Genomic DNA, 27933 nt, shown 5'->3' on the forward strand with positions numbered 1-27933 from the left:
GAACCTCCGTGAAAATTACCCATAACTAAAGCTTGCAAGAGAGTGAGAGTTTTATCATGTAAACTAATCTGTATCAAAGTATCAATTAAAAAAATGTATAAAGCTAGTGATAATATAATATGACATAATATTATATGTTTTGCAAAGTGCTTTATAAATAAATAAACAATAATTATTATGATTTGATGTGATGTAGTCATTTATTCGTTTCTTTATTTTTATTAGTTTTACAAATGTTGCTGTACCGACACAGAATACTGTATTTCGTTTCCACGTGTTCACGTGGAAATGACAATTAACAACTTGCGAGTTTACACATCGCTTATTAGGCGATATTTATTAACACCCTGGGAGTCCATATACGACGTGTATGACGCAGTTTAGCTGTGAGAAAAGCATTGATATGGTGATTTTTTTAAAATGCTTTTATAATTAACAATAGCCACAACCTGAAGTGAAATTAAATAAACTGGAATGAGCCATCACAAAAACACCAACTGCTCCGGTCTCTCACGCCAGCTTCGGGTGTAGTTCGGTTTTTATCCACCGGAGAGTGCCATTTACTCAAAATCTGAGGGCGGCCTGATTTCAGCACTGCAGATATGGACCAGCTAAGTGCTAGTAACACACCGGGCACTGCCTTGATAAATACATAATGATTGGACGTAGGTTGTAATACAAATAGGCAATGCCGATTGATTTAATTGGTAGTTGCACACTCGCCCCACTCCAAAGAATATGAAAATATTAATTTAGGAAAAAAGTTGCAGGCTATTATGAGTGGATAGATAATTCAAGAGTTTCAGATGTGATTGATCTAAATTAGTCCCAAGTTTGTAAGTCCAGGTTTTTTTTTCTTTTTTTTTCTGTAAACCACGCTTTCATTAAGCCTTGAATAAAACAGTATTTTGCGGCAAAAGAGTCTTTGAGAGAAACACCGCTTAGTCCTGGAAACTTGAGTAAACAAACTTGAGGAGCATCATAAGAACAGGCTGTATTACATTTGTCTTAACTAAAATAATATTTTAGTAAATAAATGAGCAAGTAAAGACAAGTAAAAGTAGAAGGTTAATTTAATAAATTAGGGTTAATAACTATAATAAATGCCACACAGCGTCTGTGATGAAGTAATCAGACAAAGGCCTACTACACTGTACAGTCGAAAGAAACTTAAATAATGCAGCACAAGGGAAAATGTGCATTGATGTTTACTTAAAGAAATATGCCACTACAGTGAAAAGCAGCACATTTTGAAAAAGGCCCGAGTCCAGAGTGTTTTTTATTATTTTATTTAATGGCTGATATATGCTGCAGGTGGTATATGTCATTCATACAACGCATATTTTCATATTTTGCACACACATTTTTAATTTGCAGGCATAGCAGCCATGGCAGCCGTCCAAGAAAAATCTACGTATTTTTCGTAGTTCTCTTGATAAAAAGTTTGAGAACTTCCAAATGAAATTAACTGAGTAAACTTATTTATTTATTTCAGTGCTTATAAGTTTGTTTCTACATTCAGACAATGATTTCACCCATTTGCTGTAAAGGGCCTCATTGCAATACACTGCCACCAGTAAGCACAGCCCTGTGTTGTCATTCCTATAATAATTGTTGTTAGTACTTATTATATTCCACCCTGTATCAGATGCACATGCCTGATCCCTATCATTTAACATGGATGTGAACCTGGCCGGGGATGGGCCCAGTGTTTGGAGCTCCATGCGGATGTGACATTTCAGAGAAGAGCGCGACCGCCATTTTGAGATTTACCTCAGACTCAACACATCACAAACCACGGGAGGAGCGGGTTGAGAGCTACATAGCTAACGTTGTATGACCGGGCACATTCCTAACAAGAAACAAGGGGTTAGCTAGAAATGCAACGAGGTGCCGCGTTTTGTCCTTTATTATTTTAGGGGCGGTTTTGGGGAATTGGTTCATGTCGGGCCGTGGCAACTCTCGTCTCCGCGAACTTCCAAATTAGTGCTATTCCGTATTGGAGACTGGTTTGAATGGATAGCTTTTTCCTCCGCTCTCCCCCAGACGAGGGACAATCGGAGGAGCACACGGACTGGGGATATCGCAGGCAAAGTTGTTGAGTGTGTGTCTATTGCAAATGAGCCTTTGTTTTCATTGTTGTTGTACCTATATCACCCGTTGGCTACCCAGTGTCAGGTAGCTTAACGCTAGCTATAAACAGGGTATTTGTTCGTCAAGGTGCAGGTCGTGCTGTGGGTTGTCTTATTGCCCCACATTTCCCGGGGTAAAGCCGGATTGATTTAGCTAATTTCAGCGGGCCTCCCTCCTCGGAGCCTCGGTCCATCCATCCCGACCCCCGCCGTCAGCCAGCGACTCGCACCCACCAAAGGCGCCGAGATTGGGCGAATAGCGAGCAAATACGTCCGCGTTTCTCTACCCGCTCCCCCGCCGACCTCCCCTCCTCACTCCCCGGCGCTGACAGCGGACAAGGCCGAGGTCGCAACAGAGCAGGCCCGGCCGCCAAGGCTCGACCTGTCCACCCCACCTCCGCATCCTACCACACCTCACCAGCAGTCCAGAACCCGGTTTCCCACCGAGCCGACCCTGGACAAGATCGAGGGTAACAGAGATAACAGGGAGCACCGCATCACAACCACAACCACAACAACAACAGCTGCCAACATGAACCACCACCATCACCACACGCAGCAGCAGCAGCAGCAACAGAAAGCCGGCGAGCAGCAGCTCAGTGAACCAGAGGACATGGAGATGGAAGGTAAGTAATGGTCCCAGGAAAGGCGAACGGACACTTCGCAGTATTTTATGTCATAATTTAACAGCTGTACGAGGAACGCACGACGGTTTATTTGTGCAAGTTGAGCTCCACTTTACAGTAAACACGAAGGCCCGAAGCTAGCTAGGATAGCCGGCTGCATTTTTGCTGATTGTGCGTCCGTTGCAGCATACTTGTGTGGAGCTGACCTCATTTTGCGTTATAAGCAAACGAAGCTTGTATTGCTTTCCGTATGCTTACGGTACCCCATTGCATGTATATAAACAAAAAGAGCCTGTTTTGTCCACACTGCTAGAAATTAGCCTCAAAAATCATTCATTCGGATCGGTCACTGTTTTTCAAAATTAACTGCTCAGATTTTGATAACGCTCGTATGCTGTAACAAGTTTTCAAATGCGGTTTTTCAAATCATCATCGTTTAGAGTCCACATGCAGCCATGGGATTCCAGGGTCACTGTTGATAACATAAATGTTTGTAAACAGTGTGGCTGATAGTCCTGCAATTAACATGGATCCATCACTAGGTAAATTAATCTTGCTACGTTGACTTCACTGTGAGCTTTGGGTTGATTTTGGCAGTTATCGGCACCTGCAGTCCTCATCAAGTTAGCAGTTCAGAGAAATAAGCTAACAGCGCCTTAGCTATCATGATAACTATCAACGTTTAAATAAAGTCCGTTAATTACCGTTCGACATCGTAACGTTAAGCCAGCCCCTCTAGAATATGTGTTAGCATCGTGTCTAATGGCTTGTACATTCAATGTGGGCCTTCAAAGTAACGGTGTCGATCAACGACAGGGTAAAATCTGCCAGTTTAGCTCCTAAAAGGTGATGTCGGTAAATTAGACTGGTTAATATTTGTTTCAGAAACATCCTGTGGGGAAAGTGCCGGCTATCTTTTTTACTACCCTACGTGTTCCTTAAGCTGGTAAAACGCAATGAACGTTGCTAGCGGGACAACTGATTGTAAGCTACTCAATTAGCTCCGAGGCCCACTTCGTTACGTTCATTTGCTGGCTAGCATGCTAGTTAGCTGATCAGCTAACGCTCACGGAGGGGGTGTGTGGCGTTCCAAAATGGTGGCTTGTATTTTGCAACGTTCGATTTGGCTATTGCTCGAATGTTAGGCCTTGAATATTTGCCTCACGTAATCTAGATATTTCCACTTGTCTCTAATGGCAGTCTAACGGTATAACCAACTTAATCTGGGTGATCTATTTCTCTAGCTTTAATTCTATCTTAAGTGGTACTAGTGTTTCCAGCTAATGTTAGCTAATAACGGCCTGCAGATGAATCTGCAGCTAGTGTTTGCTAGGTAGCTAACGCTAACGCAGATGCGTCAATCTTGATTTGCTCAATTGACTGTGGTTTAACAAGTTTAGCGATTCGAGTACAGACTGTTAGTGCACTTAATGTAAATTGTTCTCTGGCTTAGTTGTTTGTGAGTTTATATGTTGACTTTTGCTAGTGTTTAATATTAAACGTGTGGCAGTGCTGGCAAGTAACGGTAGTCGCCGCTGCGGTAAGCCAGGCCCGCACAGGGACAGCGCGGGGATTTGCTGCTTCATTGTATGGAAGACCAAACGGCATGGAGCTCGCCATTTTTAATGATCTGTGTTTTTGTTAGTCCGAACTGGAGTCAGGGCCACCCCTGTTAGCGTTTAAAACACAGAACACCAGTCCTACAAGTATTTTTATTGAGCTTGTTTCTAATGACAACTTTGGATTGAGTAGAGGCTTGTGGGAGCCCTCAGCATCACTGCGTCATTTAGTCCTAGTGATTCTATCATCTGTTCGCACACGCATTGTTACTTGTTATTCCTCAGCATACATTATAGTATCTTATTTAATTAAAGAAATAATTAAGAAGACACAGCCCAAGATGGCATATACATTTTTCAATCATTCATTTTAATACTTGTTTCACTAGTAGCAGGTGCACTCACCAGACTTCCTCACCCTTGAGTTGCAAGCTCATCCCTCTTGGGTTCTCTCCCAGTGCTCTTCAGCCTTACAAGGAAAATCAAAACAAGTTCACACAATAAGCTCTTCACTGTTTTTTTTTTTGACTGCTTATAGCAACACATGCCACATTTCCTTTATGGTATGGGGTTTCATAATGTTGCAGTGGGGTTAATCCATCATCTGCTCCACATATCTCAGTCATTTTGTCTGTTTTACCACAGCAATGTGAGTAGGATGCCAGGCTGTCACTGTTACATGATCGATCTAGCGTTTATGCCTCTAATAGCTCTCGTGAAATGTAGAAAATTAACAGAAAACAAACACAGTGTTACTTGTCAAAATATGCTGTTGTTTTAAAAACCTGTTTACCTAATCGGACAAGATTAAGGACTATGACTAACATACTTATAAACTTTACAGGCATGGTTTCATTTAGTGATATTTGTACTTAATGTTTTCTTTTTAGGAATGAATTGTATGTTTATAACATCTGTCAACATTCAAACAGCGGCCGGATGCATCAAACGTCATATCACCCTCTTTTTGCCAAGTCATTGTAACAGGATGAGCTGTGCTGTTACAACTTAGTTGCTGTAGGTTAAACACACATCTGGAGTTGTTTCTCTTTTTGTCCACCTTAATATTGTCTCATCGGTAAAAAATTTTTCCAGATGATTGAAACTTTTATTTGCGGTTTTCAGTCCAAGGCTGTGGATTTTAAAAGATTAGGAAAGATTAGAATACTTTCTTTTGCCCCTCTTACTCAAATGGAAAACATTTATAAGTAATCACTCAGTCTGTTGAGATGCTTGTGATTTTCACCTTCTAGCCACCTGCCTAGTTCAAGGGACAGTCAGTCCTACATTAAGCCTTTGTGGCTTTTTGGTCAAATTTTGAGTCCTACATTGAACTCCAGCTCATGTAGATTTCATTGACTGATGTGTTAGTATGTACTTCTCAGAGGTTTCAGGATAGACTGACACAGAGGGCGGGACAAGAAGTTGTCATGGAGTTGACTGACAGACTCCATTAGCAGGGTGTAATCCACTTGGGGAAACGAGGTCAGTCTCCTGGAGGACTCGGTCAGTAACTTTACCTGGAGGCACCGCTGCGTCTGTAAGCTTAGAGGATGACTAAAGAACCCAGATGCACATGAAATACAGTGTAAGAGTTTGACTGAGACAGCAACACATAAGGGGACATGTCTGAGTGTTCATGTCAGTGCTGTCATTACTCTCAAGTCTAGTTTCTGCAGCATCGTTGTCATCTTCACAGCATCCAGACAGATTTCACTCACTCCTAGAGGTCTACTCAGAGCTCCTCTGATTTTGTCATCAGCATGTTTTGATAGATGAGACTGTGCATCGAGCTGTCTCATTATTCAGCTGGGATAATTGTTGTCCTCTGAGCGTGTGTGTTTTTGTTTGAGTGATGACTTGCAGCTTAATCCTGCATTGTGTCCATAATTACCCAGCGTGCTGTAATGTTGCATGGTCTTTGTTGTGCACACACACACATTCTCTCTGTTGCCCTCACTCTGACACGCAGACTGGGAAAGAAGACTTGTCATGCTGTCTCAGCAGGGTTTTCCCTGAAAAAATGCAGGAGATAAAGATGGAGACAGTAATGGCAAAATTACTTAAAAAAGCAGCCCGATCTTGGTTGTTGCTGTTTCTATCGTATGCATGAAATGATTATGATAAACATCAGGATTATCAGCCTGTCCTGCTCTTTAAACAATATATATGTATTCAAAATATCTAGACAAAATAAGACTTTTAGGACTTAATGGAGGAATAGTCTCACCTCACAAAGGATGAAACTGCACAAACCAAAGTATTATAACAACAATAGTTTTAGCTGTATTGGTTTGTAAATTCACGCTGTATGGAATTAAATTGGATTCACACTGGTAAGGAAATGATCCAGCAGATTGTCTGTTGTAGGCACAGTTTTTAGTTGTAAATGGTTGTTCCTGCTGCTCAGCGAACGTGTGCCTTTTTTTTTTTAACTCTTGATGATATATTTTATTGATCTATTTGGAACATTATTTAAATATTTTTGATCCTGTGTTTCTGACCTGCTGAAGTCAGGTAGTTAGCAGGGCAGAGGCTTCAGCCAGGTTTTCCTCCAATTGAAGAAAGCTCTCTACCCTGCTATATATACTAGAACCCTTCTGTCCTTACATTCTTATCATATTGTTTTTCTTTTTGTATAGCTGGGGACACAGATGACCCTCCAAGAATCCCAGCCAACCCAGTGATCAATGGTAACGTGGCCATGGCTGACGGACACAACAACACAGAGGAGGACATGGAGGATGGTGAGTAGGATGTGCTCAAATGTACAAGATTCTAAATGCTTTTGCTTGTTTGGAAGCTTGTGCTGTAAACAAAATTGTAAGTAATGACCCAGAATTAACATAAAGCTGTGAATGGCTCAGTTGATTGGTTGGTTTTGGAGCTATTAGTCCTACATTAGGTTGTAAAAAAAAGCTGATATCCACTGACAGTTTGCTCCAGGTGATGCTGCAGTTAGTGCTGGAGGAGACCTGTTTCTCTTCACCATCTGACCTGCCCCCTTTTCCCGTCTTGCTTCAAATTTTCTACAGACACCAGCTGGCGGTCAGAGGCAACTTTCCGGTTTGTGGTAGAACGCTTCAGCCGTCTGAGTGAGTCGGTGCTCAGCCCGTCCTGCTTTGTCCGGAACCTTCCATGGAAGATTATGGTGATGCCACGCTTCTATCCCGACCGGCCACACCAGAAGAGCGTGGGCTTCTTCTTACAGTGTAACGCAGAATCAGACTCCACGTAGGTGTCTTGGTGGGGCGGGGGATTTGGTGGGCCTTTTACAGATTTGAGCAAACACCATTTTTGATGGTCACAACACAGACAAAGTTGTAACACAAAGACAGAATGGTGTCCATATGAGGGATTGCCTCCTCACACTTTCACACTTTTCTTCTGTAATGTTGTGTAACAGTTGACATAATTCTGTTTTTGACACTGAAAGACACTTTTTTCTCTACAAATTGAGGTGCCTTGAGTATAGACAAAAAAAAACCCTAAATATTCATGTAATTATTCCTCCAGGATTTCTCTCTGTTACAGCTGCATAAGCCTACAGGGCTGGTTAAGCGTCCTGCAGCATGGTGCTGTGCATGCTGCATCATTTTTCATGGTGGGCACAGTGCGTTTCTCTGCAGTGTTTGGATTATGTCAAACACAGCATGTAGTACGATTGGTGGAAAGCTCAACCGTGGTCTCATTAGACCATCAAACCATCTTCCAATGTGTTATAGTCTCCCAAATGCCTTTTGGCAAGCACTAGACCAAATGCCTTTTTAGTTACTTCAGCAATGTCTTTCTGCTGCTCATAAAGCCTCAACTAGTGAATCACCGGTGCATCAGTTACATTAGCCATGAAACACTGCTACTTCTTCTCCCATAAGCTTCTTGGTGTCTTTATAATGCAATGTGTGAAAATACCTGGCTGCCCCAATGATGATTTAGTTTAGTAAATGGATTGAATACTTGTGCAGTCAGTTGTTTTGTGTTTGGGATTAATCTTTTTTTTTTTTTTTTTAATAGGTTTGTAGAGACAATGTTTTTTTGTCCGAATGTTTTTGGGTCCTCACTTTGATTTTGGCGCTGACTGTGATTGTGATGGCCTGATGTTCTACTAAAGTAAAAGCCACCACCAAGACACATGAAAGGCAGTGAAATTAGCAATTAAAGCCTTGTCATTCTGTCATTCCTTACATTCTTTTATGCTCTTTGGTGATAACATTGGGTACTGTGTTAACTGGCATACTTGGCGCAGTGCTTTGCACAGGTTGTTGGTCTTGTGATCTGTTACAGGCTCAGTGAATCATGGTCACAGAAATTCACTAACACAATGTTGTGTTGTAGCCTGCACACTGTTCTAAATGTTATGTTAATAATTTCATATGTTAAATGTTTAAACTGCATCAAAGGACACACATCATGATATATATATATATATATATGTCATTTTTAATTGAAGGAGGGGCGGTTGATTATCAGAGAATAATACAATTATTCAAACATGTCTTATGTTACAATACTAAGAAATTCCTGGATCCTGTTTTTGGTGTTTCAGGTCATGGTCTTGCCACGCACAGGCCATGCTGAAGATCATCAACTACAAAGATGATGAGAAGTCCTTCAGCCGCAGGATCAGTCACCTGTTCTTCCACAAAGAGAATGACTGGGGTTTCTCCAACTTCATGTCCTGGAGTGTAAGTACAGAAACTGACAGAGAACTTGGTGGTTAATATTAATATCCAGATAACTTTCTGAGATGGGACAATAACCACAAAAGAAATCTGTTTTTTTCTGGTTGTACTGGCTGGTAGGGGACACTGGCAAAAATTTAATTTACATTTATTTGTCGATTGTGTGGATATAAGAGGCTGTGCTGACATGGGTTGTTTTATATGTTTTATTTTGTGCAGCATGATGCTATTTGCTCATTGTCTGTTTGGATTTCTGAGTGTGGGATCTTTGTCACAAATGAAGTTAGAAATATACAGTAAGTGCATTTTTTTTATACCCATTCCTGTCAATATTGACTGTTTTGTTGATGTTTCAGGATGTGACTGATCCAGAAAGGGGCTTCATTGATGATGACAAAGTCACCTTTGAAGTTTATGTCCAGGCAGATGCCCCACATGGAGTGGCGTACGTAGCTTTTAATTTTTTATCTAGTCCCCCCCCCCCCCGGCCTGGGTTTTCTCCTCTGGTCCCAGGTTGCATTTTCTCTGTTTAGGTTTAATGAATTATAACCCTAACATCAGCATTCTTCCTATAAACAGCTGGGACTCAAAGAAACACACAGGCTATGTTGGACTAAAGAACCAGGGAGCGACCTGCTACATGAATAGCCTGCTACAAACGCTCTTCTTCACCAACCAGCTACGACGGGTATGCTTTTATCCGTGTGTGTTGATTGTTTGAGTTGAGATTTTGTTTGTATGAGGTGTAGAAAGTATTTTTCCCCTGTTGGCTGAAATCATTTGCTTGCGCTGGATAAAGATTGTGTAGTGTGTGTGTACAGGGAAAATATTGAAATGTATTCTCAAATTCACATCCTGCATGTGTAGTCTGTACTTCTGTGTTTATCAATGTTCTTCAATTAGAAAATTGGTAACTCCTGTGAGCATTACCTTCTAAAACTCCTGCTGGACATATCTTAGTGTGAATCTTTCTGATTCCTCTCTTTGCAGGCTGTGTACATGATGCCCACAGAGGGAGATGACTCGTCCAAGAGCGTCCCCCTGGCACTGCAGAGGGTTTTCTATGAGCTGCAACACAGCGATAAACCTGTTGGCACCAAGAAACTCACCAAGTCCTTTGGGTATGATGGATGTTTTTTCTTTTGAATTGACAGCTTTCATTTGTCTGACAACAGTAAAGGCTAGAATAAGAGGTTAAACCAGTAATTACTGTTTTTGGCTAAGGGGTATGCTTGTAATTTTTTTCCCTGTATTTTTTTGTTGACATTTAAATGCTCTAAACATCAAATGTGGGGGAGAAAGTGAGATACCTGCTCAGTTTGAATAACATCAGAAAGATATTCGCATACATCTTGATTTTGCAGCTCACACAGAATTAGAATTTTTTGATATAAATGAAACATCATCTCTCTGGCAAACCTGTAATTGTAGTTGTCATTTTAGCTACATTGATAATGGTTGGTTTGCAGCTTTGATGTCAGCTGCTGTTGCTGGTGCCGCTATGTGACTGTGTCACATAAATTTTTTTAGTATTTTTTAGTATTTAAAATAGTTAAACAAATTTTTCTTGATCTGCAGTTATCCTATCTAACTGTTTTTTTTTCTTATGTGAAGGTGGGAAACACTAGATAGCTTCATGCAACATGATGTACAGGAGCTGTGCAGAGTGGTGAGTTCTCATAATGTTTGGCCGAAAGTGTGCGTGTATGCTTGCTGAACACTTGACATACTAATATGCATTTGTGTCTTCCAGCTCCTGGACAATGTGGAGAACAAAATGAAAGGCACTTGTGTTGAGGGAACAATTCCCAAGCTCTTCAGAGGAAAGATGGTGGTATGTTTTCTCCTCTTGCCCCCCTCCGCTTTCCCCTTCTTGGCTACAGTCACATTTTGTGTATTTGTTATTTAAAAACAAACATTAGTGAGTTACTGTTCAAAAAGACAGGTTTATTTGTTGAAGGTTTTATTTTGAATAGTAATGTCAGTGCAGTGAAGTGGTCTAATTTAACACAGGATGTAGCCTGGGATAAGGTCAGTGTAAGAATAGGAGAAGGTTAAATCAAGAAGTGACCCTCTTAGAAATAATGTTTGTGACTCACTAGTTGAATAATAGCCTGACGTGTGTGTCTGTGTGTTCCCACTTCGCAGTCATATATCCAGTGTAAGCATGTGGACTATCGGTCAGAGCGGATAGAGGACTACTACGACATCCAGCTTAGCATAAAAGGAAAGAAGAACAGTAAGTAGCAACATTGAAACACCACCGCTTTACTCAAACAAGGCCACAATAATGCTTCTCCTACCATTAGCACTACTGTTGTTACCATGATCTCATCCATGCTCTCTGCTTATTTCCAGTCTTCGAGTCATTTAAAGATTATGTTGCAACTGAACAGTTAGATGGAGACAACAAATATGACGCAGGAGAGCATGGACTGCAGGTGAGACATCACTCTGGCTGGATCTAAATTATTTATGCCGTTTGCTCCAGTTTTATTTTAGTTTACTTACATTTAGTTTTATGCATTTTAATTTGCTATATGTGAATTTGGGATATAAACTCATTTAAACCGAACATTTTTCATCAAACCTGTCATTATCCAGTAAAGAAAATGACTCAGATTGGTATGGACCTTATAGTTCCAGTCATGCACGGATTTGGGGTGTTCAAATAATCAAAAAGTTTGAAAAGGTTTCTAATCTGATTTTACTTAGTGTCTCCATTCCAGTTTTTTCTCCAAGCTAAATAGATGTGCTACCTCAGTGTTAAGATGGAGCACAAGCAGATGCAATAATAAAAGAGAAATACCTGGATAGAGTGGATTGTAAGGTTCAAAAATTGTGTCTAAGGCAGGTTAAAATAAGTTAATTAAAGCTGGAAGCATTTGTGGTCGCAGAATGAGTATCAATGAGATGTCTTGACCAGATGCCTGACATGTTTATATTTGCACTGCAGGAAGCAGAAAAAGGAGTGAAGTTCCTTACTTTTCCTCCAATCCTTCATCTGCAGCTGATGAGGTTCATGTATGACCCACAGACCGACCAAAACATCAAGATTAATGACAGGTAACGCACCAGGCCTCACGCTCACATTGTCACCACATGTTCATCCTTTTTATTGTGCCTCTGCCCGACAGCCATGGCTGGAGGCATGACTTTTTCAGGTTGTCCGTCCCATTCTGGTGAACGCGGTATCTCAGGAATGTCTTGGGGGAGTTTTTCTTCAAATTTGGCGCAAATGTTCACTTGGACTCAAGGATGAACTGATTAGATTTTGCTGGTCAAAGGTCACTGTGACCTTACGTACATCACATCTTGTGAATACAATACATCAGGGACGCCTGGAGAGAATTTCATTACATCTGGCACAAACGTCTACTTGGACTCAAGGATGCACTGATTACATTTTGGTGACATCATAATGTTCTTCAAATACACTTAATGCTTTTTATTAATTTCCTTCCAAGTCTTTACTACATATATTATGAGTCTGGACCAGACATGGATGGGAACTGCCATTTGACTGGTTGGTGGAGGCGTTCAATTGAGCAAACATGTACATAGAAAGCCCTGCTTAAAGTAGATCTATCCCCGTCACACACACACACACACACCGTGTGTCAGTGGCTGGTTCTCAGACTTAATTTTAGAGAAGGTCTGGTCCATATTAACGTAGGTTAAAGGAGCAGTCTATTTTCAGAAACAGTACTTGAGTCTTCACTGTCTAAGCAGCATGCCCTGATCTTCTGCATTAAGACTCTTGAGAAAGCGAGTCACTGAGGATTTCCTGTAGGCCATATCATGCTTTGTGGGAGCTAATGGTGTTTTAACAAGACATCAGGATAATGGGACACTTTCGGAACACACACGCAGCCATCCAGAATAGGTCATTTTCCTCTGTGGCGTCTCTCACAAGCCCTGAGTCATCCTTGTGACGCCGTCACAGGCACCTGGACCCCTTAGAGCTTTCTATTTGTACACACGCACACACCCGGTATGTGTGAATATGGAATGGCAGGTGAACTTGCATCATGACTGAGTCTACACTCATACTTTATCTTGTCTATATTTGTTGTTTATTGTGTTAATATTTTAACTTTATCTTTTCGATCCTCTGTTTATTCTGCCTGTCCATCATCCTCTCCTCACTAGGTTTGAGTTTCCAGATCAGTTACCTCTGGATGAGTTCCTTCAGAAGCCAGACTCCAAGGACCCAGCCAACTACATCCTGCACGCAGTGCTGGTGCACAGCGGGGACAACCACGGCGGTCACTACGTCGTCTATCTTAACCCCAAAGGAGACGGCAAAGTGAGTGTCAAGGAACCAATAGTGAGAACAATTTTTTTATTTATACACCTTTCACCAAAAATTCTGTGGGTGTGGGTTTTGCTGGGGTTGATGGGATTTATACGAGTTGGGGTTTGTGCATTACTAGCTATAATTCTGAAAAGCATTGGACCTAAGTGCAGTGTCAGTTTTTGTCTTTACTTGGGATGAACTAAGACACGGGTGCTCAACTTTTTTAGATGTGACATCTCCATCATCATGAGTACAGTCATTTCATATGGTTGACTTCTACACCAGTCTACTAGAAAGCTGGCATTTCAAACAAAAAGCTGCTAAAATTAGTCTTTCTAAAATGATTGTAATATCAGGTCCATGTAAAAGAAATACAATTTAATAATATAAAAGCATGAAATGAGGGATAATTATTATGATTATCACAATTATATGAGTTAGGATGTTTGAGAGGTAACAGCTAAAACTGTGGATATGCAGAAACAATCAATTTAAAAAAATAATGTCTAGCTGCTGCTGTATATAATTATTTGCATGTAATTATGCCCATAGAACATTGTATTAAAAGGCTGGATGGAGAGAAACGAGAGAGATGCTTCGGCAGTGATACAGAATAAGTGCCTGCCAGTTCTTTTGTGATAAGTTATTCCAAAAATACACAGACATGTTAAAAACCAGGTGAAGTGTTTGCTGAGCTATCCACTCACATTCACAGAGCAAATGCTTCACAAAAAAAGAAAAAAAAAATTCCTGTCAGGAATGGAACACAACTGACAACTGACTGTAAACGCACAACATCATTTCAGCCGCAGAGTTCAGGCCCTGTGCTGTCGGTCTTTTCACACTCAATGTTAAATGCACAAATGTGGAGGTGTAGCATGTCTAAAAACCCTACTTACACACCCACTCACCAATGGCCACGGCCACTCCCACTCACCTATTAAATTCTTGACTCACACACGTTAGTGCATTGTCGTGTTATTCATAGACAAGGGTAACCAGTTGAGCACCCCTGCATTAATTGTTCCTTTAAACCAGAGGAAGACAGGAAGATTATAGATATTAAAACTTGAGCTGATTGGGGAAATAAATGTTAAAATGTTTTTTTTTAGCATTATTAATGTGCATGCTGGGGCTGATTGAAATCATGTCAAGATGACTTGACATAAATGGTTGTCTTAAGTGCACTCTGGTTTTCTTTTTCCCTTCCTGCCCTACTCTTGCCCCCATTCTCCCCTCTTTTCCTTATCTTCCACCCATCCTCCTTTCACACCTTCCACCTTCCCCCTGCATCGTTCTTTCTCTCTCTGCAGTGGTGCAAGTTCGACGATGACGTGGTGTCGCGGTGCACTAAGGAGGAGGCCATAGAACACAACTATGGTGGACACGATGATGACCTCTCAGTGCGCCACTGCACCAACGCGTACATGTTGGTCTACATCCGTGAGTCCAAGCTCAGTAAGTAACATCTTCCTTCTTTCTTTCTTTCTCTCTAATAATAGTAGTGTCTGATAAGAGGGATGTGGGGATAACCTCAGTTCTGTTTCCACTTTGTCATTTAGTGACTGAGTTCTTCACAATGACTGCTTTAGTTTACTGTCGTAGTGGCTGTAGTAAACACAAATGTTACTGCATTGCACCCTGTCCACCCTGTAATTCTCACTTGCACGTCTCCCTGTATCATAGGCGAGGTGCTCCAGCCAATGACTGACGTGGACATTCCCCAGCAGCTGGTGGAGCGTCTGCAGGAGGAGAAAAGGGTGGAGGCACAGAAGAGGAAGGAGCGCCAAGAGGCTCACCTCTACATGCAGATCCAGGTAGGGAAGCCAGGCGGCTGTTTCATTTTAGAAATGTGCTGGTGTGAGTTGCTTCTTGCAGAATAGTCAGCATGAGAAACATATCTGCCATTTTGGCTTTATTGAATTTTAACAGATTGGAAATTAAAGTAAGAAAGTGAAGCTTCCCTGTTGTTATGTTGCTGTGCTTTACAGATAGGAAAGTTAAATAGCTGTAATACAGAGTGTCAACACACCAAATCCAGCCCAGTGGAGCTCTGGCAGAGGACATACTGTGATGTGAATGAAATAGTGCTCATTAAGATTTTGAAATGCGATGGGACTTCATACAATAGACGTTGCCTTGGGTACAACCAACATGCTACAAAATGTTTGATGCAAGATTAAGCTGTGCAAGGTATGCAGCTTTAAATGTCTTTTATGTGAAAATACTTGCATCCAAAATAGCGGTCAAATATGTATATTATGTTTAGACTGCACAGTGGTAGAGCTGTGGTTGTTATTGTGACATACTTTCATATTCGCTCACATATTTAGAGTGAACTGTCAGCAGGAGGAAATAATGCTCTCACTCTAGCTGAGCAATGGTCACCATGTGGTTTAGATGGCAAGAAGAGCAACAAGTGATAATGAGGAATGGGTTTGTTAAAAAATGAGAGAGGTTTATCCTGTTCAAAGATGTCAGCTGCCCCGACTTTATTATTTGTATAGTCAACACATAGGGCCAATTAATCTCATTGCTTTTCTCAGGTAATAGATGGAAGAAAGAAATGTCTCACAGAGGATAAGTGATAACTTTCAGTATGCCTTTTGCCTTTATTCCTGTGGGTTTGACTTTGTTTCTCATTTGTTTGAACTGATCTCAGCAGTGGGACTCTGTTCTAGAAAAAAGTGCCCTCTGTAGTTGTTGATTTGTGTATGACAAAATGTGTCACTAAGACAAAATCTAAAAGGCTATTGTGCACAGTCGGTCACTAACTGACTGCTGCCATACTATTTGATTAAAACTGTGTCTGCATCAAGATTTTTCTTGAAGTTTTAAATGGGTATGATTCTAAATTAAAAGAAGTAACAGTTATATGGTTAGAGAGAAGAAGAATATACACTTAACTGCAGTTTGGGCAAATCCCTCAGTCTTTTGCTTCTCTTTCTTCATGTTGTTTTACTGTCAGTCATTAAGGCTGTGTTCTTCCTGTCCCCTTTCCCTCTCATGGCAGATGGTGACAGAGGACCAGTTCTGTGGTCATCAGGGCAACGACATGTATGACGAGGAAAAAGTGAAGTACACAGTCTTCAAGGTCCTGAAGAGCTCCACGCTCCAAGAGTTTGTCCAGAACCTCTCCCAGACCATGGTGAGGGACTCAAGAGTTTGTGTGGGGGAAAAAATAGTGTTGAATATGTGTGTGGGTTTGCACAGAGGGCTTCAAGCTAGCTAAGTTGAACTACAGTCACTTTGACTTCACTGAAAAACATCATGTCTCACTTTTGGTGCTTTAAATTGTTGACAAGGATACTTTTTAGGAAGAGTTCAGATTGAATAAGCTTATATGAAATGGGATTCAGATTTGATAAAGTGTTATTGAATCCCAACCCGACTCTCTGCTCTTGCATTTATGGCGTGCCCTTTCAGATAGCTCATTAAACTTAATGTGTTGCCAGTCTTTGAAGGAACTAATGTATCTATGATTGAACTGTATTCATCCCAAAGGAAACCTCTGCCCTATCTCTGCCCATAAGCTTTACATTGAGTCTCAACAACACAAGCCTCTATCTGAAGCAGAGGCTTGTTGATTTACCTGTTTGCCTGCCGTGTGCAAGCAGCCAGTTGCCAGTGTAGAGAACAAATACATGCACATTCATGTTCACATTCATTCTCTCTCCCTTCCACTGATTGACAGTTGATAACAGTATGTTATTATGACTGGAAAGAATAGAATAGAATAGAAAATTTAGTCTGAAATGGTCACAAAATGTATTTAAATGGTTGTAGTTTGGAGCCCTGCCATGACACTGCTTGCCTGTGTTACCTCCTCTCTTGTAAACTTCTTTCACACCCTTTTCTCATTTTCTGCTTGATTTGTTTTTCTCCCATCCCTGTTGCCTCTACGTTTTGTGGGATTAAGTCATTCTTGGCTTTTCTGTTGAGCTTTTTATAAGGGCAAAATAAACATGAGAATTTAAACTGTTGGGCAGAAACTCACACATTGATGTGCTGCAGGGTTTCCCACAGGACCAGATGAGGCTGTGGCCCATGCAAGCCCGGAGCAATGGAACTAAGCGGCCTGCCATGCTCGACTACGAGGCTGACTGCAACAAGTCGGTAAGGGTTTCTGTCTGGAACACTGGTTTGTTTGTTTGTGGTAAACATACAGGTTTGCCAACATTTTAATAAATACTCTTGTCTGCTGCCTCACACCGAGCCTAGTGCAGATATAGGTTCTACCTCCTGATGTTAAATGGGGATGTTAAAATGATTTGTAGAGTTTCAGTTTGTCTCTTTATTTTGCAGTTAAGTGTTTTCACACCCTTTTTGTGAATGAAAGGTGAAAAGAGAACAAGTAATAAGCAGGGTAGTCAACTGAAATGGAAGAGCTTATTGTTGTTTAAAAATTGTGATTAAAGTTAAGTTGTTTTCTGAGGTGAATCCTCAGACAGCAGTCAGTCATTTACCCCTTTTGAAATGCATCAGCTGTGAGGAAAATGGCCGATATCTGATCTGTCATTTCACAGTTTTGGAGCCACCCCTTAGTGTACATGTGCTTTGCAACATGAGTATATGTGTACGCGTGTATATACTAATCAGCTTTTTATCACTTATTCAAGGTAGTCAGTGACATTAGAAAATGAAATTGTTTTTTTTGTTTTTTTCTTAATATTTTTGCTTGTCTCTATTTCAGATGATCGACTTGAGTGACAATGAGAACCCCTGGACAATATTTCTGGAGACAGTGGACCCAGAGATGGCGGCCAGCGGGGCCACGTTACCCAAGTTTGACAAAGACCGTAAGTCCCAGATCTCAACCCTCATCATACTAAGTGTCTGCTCCTGTAGCGTTTCATGCACTCTGTTACTTTACTCTGTTAATATCATGTGATTTAGAGAGCTTGTTCGTTGGGTGTCTCACTGTTTAGCTTAAGCTAACGGCATTAGAAAATAACCTCCAAATTATTCCTCCTCTAATTAGTTTTTCTGTGTCAATCTGACTTTGCATTCAGTCTGTGTTGACACAGGCACATTGCAACTTGAAATACTAGAAATGTTGCTTCACAGGTTATGATCACTGTTCACATTGAAGGAAACACTAACAACTGTATTAGGGTATGTAGGTTTTGTGTAAGTGAAGAACTTATGTTTGTGTGTTTAGTATTTTAATTCTTTTAACACTAGTTGTGGTTATTTAAGATACTTCTATGACATGTTGTCTCACACATGCCTCTGCAACAAGAATGTCCTTGTTAGGACTGAGTTTTATGTCTGAATGTTTCTTGTTAAGCAGTTGCTTCTTCAGGAGACCTGTTGTATCTTTGGTGACTTTGTCTCCCCCTCTTTTTTTTTTTTAGATGATGTCATGTTGTTCTTGAAGATGTATGACCCCAAAACCAGAAGCTTAAATTATTGTGGACATATCTACACACCTATATCCTGCAAAATAAGTAAGTAGTAGCAACGTTCAAGTCTGTTTTAAGCTGAACACACTGTCACGAGATAACATAAGTTTGAGTTTGAACATTATAAACCTTATGTGTTCTCTGTCTGCAGTAAAGTGCTTTAAACGCAAGGATTAAATCATGTCTCTGTTTCTCTTTTGTCCATGTAACCAGGAGACCTGCTGCCAGTCATGTGTGAGAGAGCAGGGTTTCAGCAGGAAACTAGCCTTATCCTCTATGAGGTGATCTATTTATGTAGCACTCACTTACTGTCACATTCCTCTGTCTTTTTCTCACTCGTCTTAACTCTTCACTCACTCCCTCACACTCTTGCGTTCCCAGGCTCTTCTGTCTGACACAAGCTTTATCTCAAACTCTTGTGCACACTTTCACACTGTTATATGCAGCATCTCTCTTTTTCTCACACTCCCCTGTTTTGCATGTTCAAGTTTCTTTAACTGAACTCTCTGGACTTACAAGACTTTGACTACATTTCCCACGATGCTTTGTGTGTTACAGGAAGTAAAGCCCAATCTAACAGAGCGGATACAGGACTATGATGTCTCTCTGGACAAGGCCCTGGATGAGCTCATGGACGGGGACATCATTGTCTTCCAGAAGTAAGACTCTCTGTCTGCGTGTGTTAAAGTCTGAGCAGTGTCAGCTAATTTATATCACTGTATACTTTGAATTTTGGGAAGAAATTTGGTAGGATCAAAGAAATATGGGCCATGTTCGAGAGCTCTTTAGCTCCAACATAGTCTCATAATCTCAGTGACATTTCCAACTTTAACAGCTGCTCAGGTTAACGCATTTCATAGCAGGTCAAACAGTATAGCCAAATTCATATCAACTTTATGTTTTCCATGGTATCTGTTATATTTTGTCTCAGTAACACAACAGAAAGAGAGACAGATGGGTTACATGTCTCTGGACATTTTGTTATGTTTGATGGAAGGAGATGAGGAGGGATTAGGAGGTGTGTGTGCGTGTGGGTGTGGGTGCATTTAGAGGAAGATCTTTGTCAGACGTCAGAAAGGTTGAAGATGAATTTGAATGTCTATGCCACTTCAGTGCCTCTTTTGCTTCCTCTAACCGTCTATAGCTTCATAACTTGTTCTTGTCTTTGTTCCAATCTGCCCTGTTCTTCCTGTCCTGTTCTTTCTGTCCTCCTTACCTCCCTCTTGCTAACTATCCTTTAATGATCTGTGTGTACTCTTCCCTCCCATTGTCTTTTCTGCCTCCTCCTGTCAACACTCCACATGCTGTACCTCAATTTATCCATTTATCACGCAGGGACGACCCAGAGAACGACAGCAGCGAGCTGCCTACGGCCAAGGACTATTTCCGGGATCTCTACCACCGGGTGGACGTCATTTTCTGTGACAAGACCATCCACAATGACCCTGGCTTCGTGGTCACACTCTCTAACCGCATGAACTATTTTCAGGTACGGTTCATACAGGTACTCTCAGTGAATGCTTGAAATTTAGGGGTAATAAGTAGTAATAGGGGTATTAACAGCAATAATATCCATGTTTTTGTTCTTTCCTTGTGATCTCCCTGTTGGCCTTCGTGTGAACTGACAGCTGAAATCTGACAGGCTAGTGTTGATCCGCCGTTTCTAATGTTTGTGTTGTCTGTTTGTCAGGTGGCCAAGACAGTAGCGCAGAGGTTGAACACAGATCCCATGCTGCTGCAGTTCTTCAAGTCACAGGGGTAGGGGGCTTGTCTCATCCACACTCACAGATAACAGACGATTATCTGATATCTTAATAAAATGTATAGTTTCACAAATTTCACACCATTGCTTGTCAGATATTCACTCAAAGAGCAGCTTGTGTTTTTCATTTAAACAAAGACCCACACATGCTGTGCATACTGTGTGAATGTAATAACACTGATAACACATAATACTTTTTCAGCTGTTCTGCTCACAGTATGTCATGTTATGAAATTTAGGAAATTTGCATATAAAGTAGCAGTAACAACTTGTATCATGTTGGTCTTTGAATTGATTACTTGCAGTTGTTAGTAGAAATGTTGCGTAACCTGTCCCCCCCACCTTTCTTTGTTGTTTTCCTCTTACTCCTCCCACTATGGCTCCCTCCTGTCTTCCTCTCTCTCCCTCTCCTCTGTTCTCCCTCTGCACCTCTCCGGATTTTCTTCCTCATTTCTCTCTCCCTCTTTCCTTTTTTTTTTTTGCACTTCCTTTTTTTTGCTCCTTCTCTTCTTCTTTTCCACTTTCTGTTTCTCTTCTCCTGTCATCCTTCTTTCCTCCCCTTCGTTGTCCTCCCCCCCTGCCTGGTGGTGTGGTGGCCAGGTACAGGGACGGTCCAGGGAATCCTCTCAGACACAACTATGAGGGAACGCTGCGGGACCTGCTGCAATTCTTCAAGCCTCGACAGCCCAAGAAACTCTACTACCAGCAGGTACGAAAGGTTTGCTAGCTCTGGGCCCTCTGGGATTTTTTATCTGTAGTGTTTTTCCCCCATATGCCTGCATTTTGGAAGTATAGTTTGGCTGCTACTGTTTACCTAGAAAAAGGTCGCTTTAAAGTTTGAAGCAGCAACTGTATTCTTCTTTCTTAATTTATTGTTTTTCACTCTTTCTCCTGATGCTCATCACCTCTATTTCATTTGGTCTTTGTTTGTCTTTGGATCTGTTCAGTCTTTTCTGTCTTCGTCCTTGTTATTCTTGCCTCACCCTTGAATCTTTCGTCAATATTTTCTCTTGTGCTTTTTTTTTCCCTACAATGATTTTCAGTCTTATGATAGAAAGAGATCTGAAAGATAATGTACAACAATTTTTTCTGCGTTCTGCTTTTTATGCTTTCTGTATTCCTGACAGTTTAACACACAAACAGTTCCACTCTTTCTATACAGTAAACCATACTCAATATGGAGAGCCAGTTGATTTCTAACACTGAATGTGTAGATAGTCCTGCAGGGAGGTGTGTTCTCCTGCCAGGCCAGCTGCTTGTTATGATGTCGTTTAGTTTGTAGTAGATGCTCCTAGCTGGGCTGACAAAGCCAAAGCTACTTTAGGAAAAGATAAGCTTTGCATTCATCATTCTCCGTCACTGTATTATTCTAATAAAAAAGAAGTTGGTACGTTCAGCCCCACTGGTAGTGACGGCACTTGTTTATGTCTGTGCAGATAAGTGAAAATTCGAAAGATTTTCTTACCCACACTGTAAAAAGGCTCTATTGTGTGTTGCGCACACAGCACAGTGAATCCCACTGACTTCATTCAGTGTGACCACAGGATGTCACCAACGTCCCTTGTTATACAATCTTCAGGATTAAAACTCAACAGCTTTCTGAAGCAACACTGAAACCTTTTTTCTCTTTCTCTCTCTTTTATTTGTCCACAGTTAAAGATGAAGATAACAGACTTTGAGAACAGGAGGAGTTTTAAATCCATATGGCTCAACAGCCAGTTCAGAGAGGAGGTAACACACTGACACACACAATGTGTGAGAGACTGTCACGCAGCTAAGCGATGCGTGACAGTCTCTCACACATTTTTTTTCTCACATCTCCTCATAGGAAGATGGAATGGACATACTAAGTTGTATGTTGTATACGATTTCTGCAGAGACATGAAATGTGCATGTGTGTCTTGTTGCAGGAGATCACCCTCTACCCTGATAAACATGGCTGTGTGCGGGACCTTTTGGAAGAATGTAAAAAGGCAGTGGAGCTCTCTGAAAAAGGCTCTGAGAAGCTCAGGTATCCACCTTGGAGTGTGTGTGTGTGTGTGTGTTATTATTTCAGTCTCATGTGTTTCAGTGTATTTGGCTGAAATATGGCTGGGAAGTTAAATGCAGAAATAAAATGCTTGTCAAGGGGTTGAACCTCACAGTGATCATCACCAGTTTTTTCTCCAGTCATCACCACTGAGCTCCATCAGACAGGAAGTCTGACTCCTCATCAGACTCGACTTTCTCATCCGCTCCACTCTGAGCCACAGTTTTTGTTGGAAAAAAAACTTACTGTCACAAAACGTTTCACTGAGGATCAGTTGTTGAGCTTTACTGCAGGCATCCTACCTTATGCAGACTCAGCACAGCGATGGCGCATGTTAAGAAAGCTAATTTAAAGCAAAAGTAATTGTAGTTCTTCTCCAAAGAAAACATTCCAAGTATTACTGCTCAGTCATATATAAATTTGTGAGACATTTCTGATAGCATTATAGTACTCATATACGACTGAAAATAAAATGGCGGTTTGCAAACAGATGGAGTAAAGCAGTGGGAACCTGGCACTAGGGCTGGTGAGCAAGGCAGAGAGTGTAAGTCACTCTCTCCTTGTCGTTTTAATTACCAGCCTCCACCCTGAAACTCACTGTCAGTCCAAGGTTCAGCTCACAGTTTGAACTGAAAGTGTGAGTACTTTACACCAGGCTTTTACCTCCCTCACATCCTCAGAAGTGTACCGCCTCATCTCATTTTTATAAACCTGCTATCTTTAGCAGCACTGGGATTTTTAGGTCTGCCTCCTGTTATTAATTTTGATCACTAATTTGTGTGTTATCGCACGTTTAATGTGATTTTCTTTTTCTAATGCTTTACAAATCACTTTGTCTTTGCAAAGCTACTGTAGAGTGTTAATCCTCCCTCTCTCTGTGTCCCCGCCCCCGCCTGCCCCTCCACAGGCTGTTAGAGATAGTAAGCTATAAAATCATTGGGGTTCACCAGGAGGACGAGCTGCTAGAATGTTTATCTCCGGCTGCCAGCCGCACCTTCAGAATAGAGGTAAGTGTTTATGTGGGGCGTTCCCCATGTGTCTATAGTCTTTAGTTTCTCTTCTAGTTTTATTTTTCCCCTTAAGTCACTCCTCCACTTAACGATCATCAGCCTGACACTGATAAATTTATCTACACAGCCAGCCACCTCTGCAGCCGCTATTTGCCAGAGTTTAGCTTCCTCAAAATGATATGATTCATGTATTAAAGATGAGCTTAAACAGCACTGGCCACCTCTGGCTGAATGTTCCAAGTCTGTTGCACCTTTAAGTATACCTAACAGTAATGTCTAGTTGTAGTGACCACACCCTGAGTATTAGACTTCTGCATCACCGCAGCACGGCCTTTCACAGGTGCTGCTTTGTACTCTGGAGCTCAGCAAATACACAATTTAGTGAAATTGCTCCGTAAAGTGGCAGATTGATTTTGAGCTGAACACACACTTGTTAATTTTCCCCCAGTAATTTGCTGCGAAGTAAATTGCTGACTTGACTAAATCCCTCCATCAAATTTCCTTGCCTCGCTCAGGAGATTCCTTTGGACCAGGTGGACTTGGACAAGGACAGTGAAATGCTAATCCCTGTCGCTCACTTCCACAAGGAAGTCTTTGGGACCTTTGGGATCCCCTTCTTGCTCAAAATCAGACAGGTGTGTGAATGTGTATGTGTTTACTCATGTGATATAGAATTTCTTGTAAACGTCGTGTATTACTCAGCTGCCCAACTTCACTCTCGCTGTCTGCTTCCTGCCTTCCATCCCTCACTCCACAGGGTGAGTCCTTTCGGGAGGTGATGAGGAGGATCCAGACCATGCTGGACATCCAGGAGAAAGAATTTGAGAAGGTGCAACATCATGGTTTGCTCACACAACCAGGGAGCATGACATGTACTGAGTGTATTTTAAATGTTTTCCGTTGGATATTTAACTTTATGTTTACTGGACGATATAACTGATATGTGTTTTCATTAAATGTCACCATGATGGCTGTAAGGTAACGTGTGTGTGTGTGTGTCTGTGCGTTTGTTCGTTCTCAGTTCAAGTTTGCGATTGTGATGATGGGGCGGCATCAGTACATCACTGAAGATGAGTACGAGGTCAACCTGAAGGACTTTGAACCACAGCCAGGTATGTCCTGCTTCTGCTGCTCCTGGGAGCTTTGGTAATACTGTGACTGTTACTGCACTGATGGTAGTAACTTTACAAGTGCGACAAGCTATAACCAAGCTCCGTAAATGAAACAAACATGTGCAAATGCACCAGAAGGACAGTCCCAGGAGGCCACTCATTTAAATGAGACCACTGTAATTGCAGAATGCTCTGGGGGAAACAAATGTTGGAGCCTTAAGCCAAAAAATGTTTCCTTTTATTCAACTTTTCAACCACAGTACAGTGCATCGTCATCCAGCTCTGCACTGCAGTGGCCAGTCACATTTATGCAAGAGCACATTCCCAGTAGATGCTTTAGATACTTTTTGAAGAAAGATACTTATCACAGCTTGAATGTGGCCTGATGGAGACTCAGTAACACATGGTAAATACACCTGCTTACAACTCCATCATCATATCATATAAGCTGTTAAGTGTTTATATAGTGCTAATGAATGCTGACAAAGATTAAAGTGTTATTGAAGATGCCTTTAATGATGGTTTGCCTTCACACAGCCATAGCTACTTCAGTCATGATGGTTCCTGTTGAAGTATCATTCAGATTTCTTAAGCACTTTGGGAAACTCTGTCCCTGGTCCCTTTAGTCTGTAAGCCTCAGTTTTTACAAAAAATAGTTAACAGGTCGCACACATACATGTTCAAAAAGCTGGCACATCAATGGCTGCTGTTCTTTGTGAATGAGACCTGGCTCTGCAACCCTGCACCTCCTGCCGAGTTCAGCAGAATCAGAAAGCATCCAGCTACACCACAGCGTAGAGTTGAGAAAGACTCAGCTTTATGCAGATATCCTTGTGTGAGAATGTGTTTTCACTTCTTCAGTTACTTTCTGTGTTGTCACACTTCTTTTTCTTTTTTTTTTTCTTTTTTTTTGCCTCTGAATTATGATTTTCATATGGGAAGCTCAGTGTGTAAGGACCTCTGTGATCTCCTTCCTCACAGGTAACATGTCCCACCCGCGCCCCTGGCTAGGGTTGGATCATTTCAACAAAGCTCCAAAGAGAGGTCGCTACACCTACCTGGAGAAAGCAATCAAGATCCACAACTAAAGCAGCCCGCCCTTCCTCTTTGTCCTCCTCATCCTCCTCCTCCTGCTCCGCCTTCCTCCCTACCTACTTTAACACACCATAACCACAGACTGTAACCAACTGTGTGTGTGTTTGTGTGTGAGAGACTGTGTGGGCGTGCTTGTGTGCGTGCGTGTGTGTGTGTGTGCGTGTGTGTTCATCACTTTTAACACCCTGCCTGGACACCTCTACAGCTCTACACCGGCACTATGTCTTCAGCGATACGGATCTTGCTGCAGCTGACGGATTATTCATCAACCACAAAATAAACTGCACCAACCACCTCCTGACTGTTTATTTTGTTGTTTATTTTATTTTATTAATTTTTTTTTTTTTTTTTTTAATTGTCTCCCTCTACATTTGAGGCTGTTCAGTGTTTTTTCTTCTGGCTTCTCTACCTGTTGACTGCCTGTTTTTTTGTTGCCTGTCTGGAAGTGGCAGAAATGAAATTGGATTTTAATACGAAATAAGCAGAGAGGGGAGAGAATGTGGGACACAGTGTGTACATATGTGTATATATGTATATTTATACATATATATATACATACACACATGTACGCAAACTTCTAGACTTAGTTTTTTTCTTTCTCCCATCTCACTCACTAGCTGTTTTTTTCCTTCAGATTTTTTTGGGGGTTGTTTTTAAATAAAGAGTTGTTTGAAGAGGCATCATGCTGCTGTGTGGAGAGTTTGATGGAAGGATGTTTGTGAGGACTAACTGACAGTTAAAAAAAAAAACAAAAAAAAACAAACAGGGAGCGGGCCGCCGATGGTCATTTTGCTGAAGAACCTTTTGCAAAAATGGCTGCGATCTGGCGTCCATACTGAGGCTCACTAGTTGCCCTGATGTGGTTCTTTCTATTTTCTGCTCCCATCCTTTAGTGCTACAACAACAAGTATTTCCAAGTTTACATACAGTTCTTTCTCACTTAGTTTGGTTGGAGGAAAAATGATTTTTTTTTGTCTCTTTCTGCAGATCTTGTATAATAAAATAAAAATTCACAGCATCTGTTTAAGAATAAATCGGGAAAAAAAATAAGGAGGAAATTTGTCTGTATTTTATCTTGCACGTTGGCACTTAATGTCAGAGGTTTCTCAGGACTGGCAAATGTACATTTTTGGTTGTGGTTTTGAGTTGTTCAGTGACTTTAAAGGAACACACACACGTACACATGGACATTACCCCCTTGACTTTCTCTTATTCTTTATTTTCTTTTGTCTTGGGGGCGGGGTAATGTCTTTCTCAGTCATTCCTCCTCTGAACACAAACACACATGCAAGCTTCGTCTTCTCCCTCCCATCTTCTCTCTTGGTTGAAACTGTCGCCTCCAGGTGGTTGGGAGCGGTAACTGCGCTGTGCTTTGGTAGGGAGCTGCAGACACTTAGAGCCCACAGGTTTGAGGATTGTGTAGAGACAAAACCAGCATTGTAAGAAACACTTTAAGCCCTATGAATTTATTTTTCTTTTGTTTTTCTTTTTTTGTTTCTTTTAAAGCACAGATGGAATGCTCCCCTAATAGTGCATAGCTGGCTCTGTAAAGACAACATTTAAGAATTGTATATTTAAAAATATGAACGTGTAAAATTTAAGAGAAACACACGCCTTTGTTGTTGGGTACAGAAGGAGCCAGGTGTTCATATTTCTTGTGTGTAGGTTTTTTTTTCTTTATTTTGCGTTCCTGATGTACCATTGACGATTTTTTTCTGTTACATTTGGATTTTTTTTCTTTTCAAAACTAACTGCATTGGTTTTGTCTTGTTAAAAAGTGCAGTACAAAGATGACCTGCAGAATCACACCTTAATTTGATCTTTTCCAGTTTAAAATCCTCAGTGTAGCAGCAGTGTACGACAACTATTCCTGTATATTGCCTTTTTGCTGGAAAATGTATGTTGAATAAAATTTTCTATAAAAACAAAAACATTATTCTGCGGCTTGTCCATGCCAGTGTTTGACTGGGACGAAATTCTGTTAAAGGAATAATTTAACATTTTGGGAAATGCACTTTCTCAGAGAGTTGGATGATAAGATTGATACCACTCTTGTGTCTGTATGTTAAATTCAAGGTTGCAGCCAGCAGCCGCTTAGCTTAGCTTAGCATAAAGATTGAAAACAACTAGCCTGACTGTCCAAAGGTAACAAATGTTTGTTTAATCTGTACAAAATCTGAAGCATAGAAACAACAATTTGCTGCTGTATTTGTTATGTGCC

At 41.1% G+C, this 27933-nt stretch overlaps 1 protein-coding gene across 4 annotated transcripts; it reads left to right on the forward strand.

The window, feature by feature from the left end:
* The first annotated feature begins 2289 nt into the window (after positions 1–2289).
* On the forward strand, positions 2290–26763 carry usp7 (ubiquitin specific peptidase 7 (herpes virus-associated)). Of its 4 annotated transcripts, none has more exons than XM_041062625.1 (31): positions 2290–2758; positions 6960–7064; positions 7353–7551; positions 8864–9002; positions 9356–9444; positions 9579–9687; positions 9990–10120; positions 10614–10668; positions 10753–10833; positions 11148–11238; positions 11358–11440; positions 11956–12065; positions 13152–13329; positions 14613–14757; positions 14986–15116; positions 16313–16447; positions 17314–17415; positions 17993–18098; positions 18657–18749; positions 18918–18985; positions 19263–19363; positions 20040–20193; positions 20395–20462; positions 21067–21175; positions 22120–22197; positions 22377–22477; positions 23403–23502; positions 24021–24140; positions 24263–24334; positions 24527–24617; positions 25599–26763. In XM_041062625.1, exons 1-31 carry the CDS (start codon positions 2665–2667, stop codon positions 25703–25705), a joined length of 3345 nt encoding a protein of 1114 aa, XP_040918559.1. In that variant the 5' UTR covers positions 2290–2664; the 3' UTR covers positions 25706–26763. The 4 variants fall into 4 exon arrangements, with proteins under 4 accessions (XP_040918559.1, XP_040918555.1, XP_040918556.1 ...); XM_041062621.1 differs by having other exon boundaries at positions 2515–2758; positions 21073–21175; XM_041062622.1 differs by having other exon boundaries at positions 2515–2758; positions 13152–13308.
* Positions 26764–27933: the final 1170 nt, after the last annotated feature.

This window comes from Toxotes jaculatrix, chromosome 18 (assembly GCF_017976425.1).
Source record: "Toxotes jaculatrix isolate fToxJac2 chromosome 18, fToxJac2.pri, whole genome shotgun sequence".
In the NCBI taxonomy this organism is placed as follows: Eukaryota; Metazoa; Chordata; class Actinopteri; family Toxotidae; genus Toxotes; species Toxotes jaculatrix.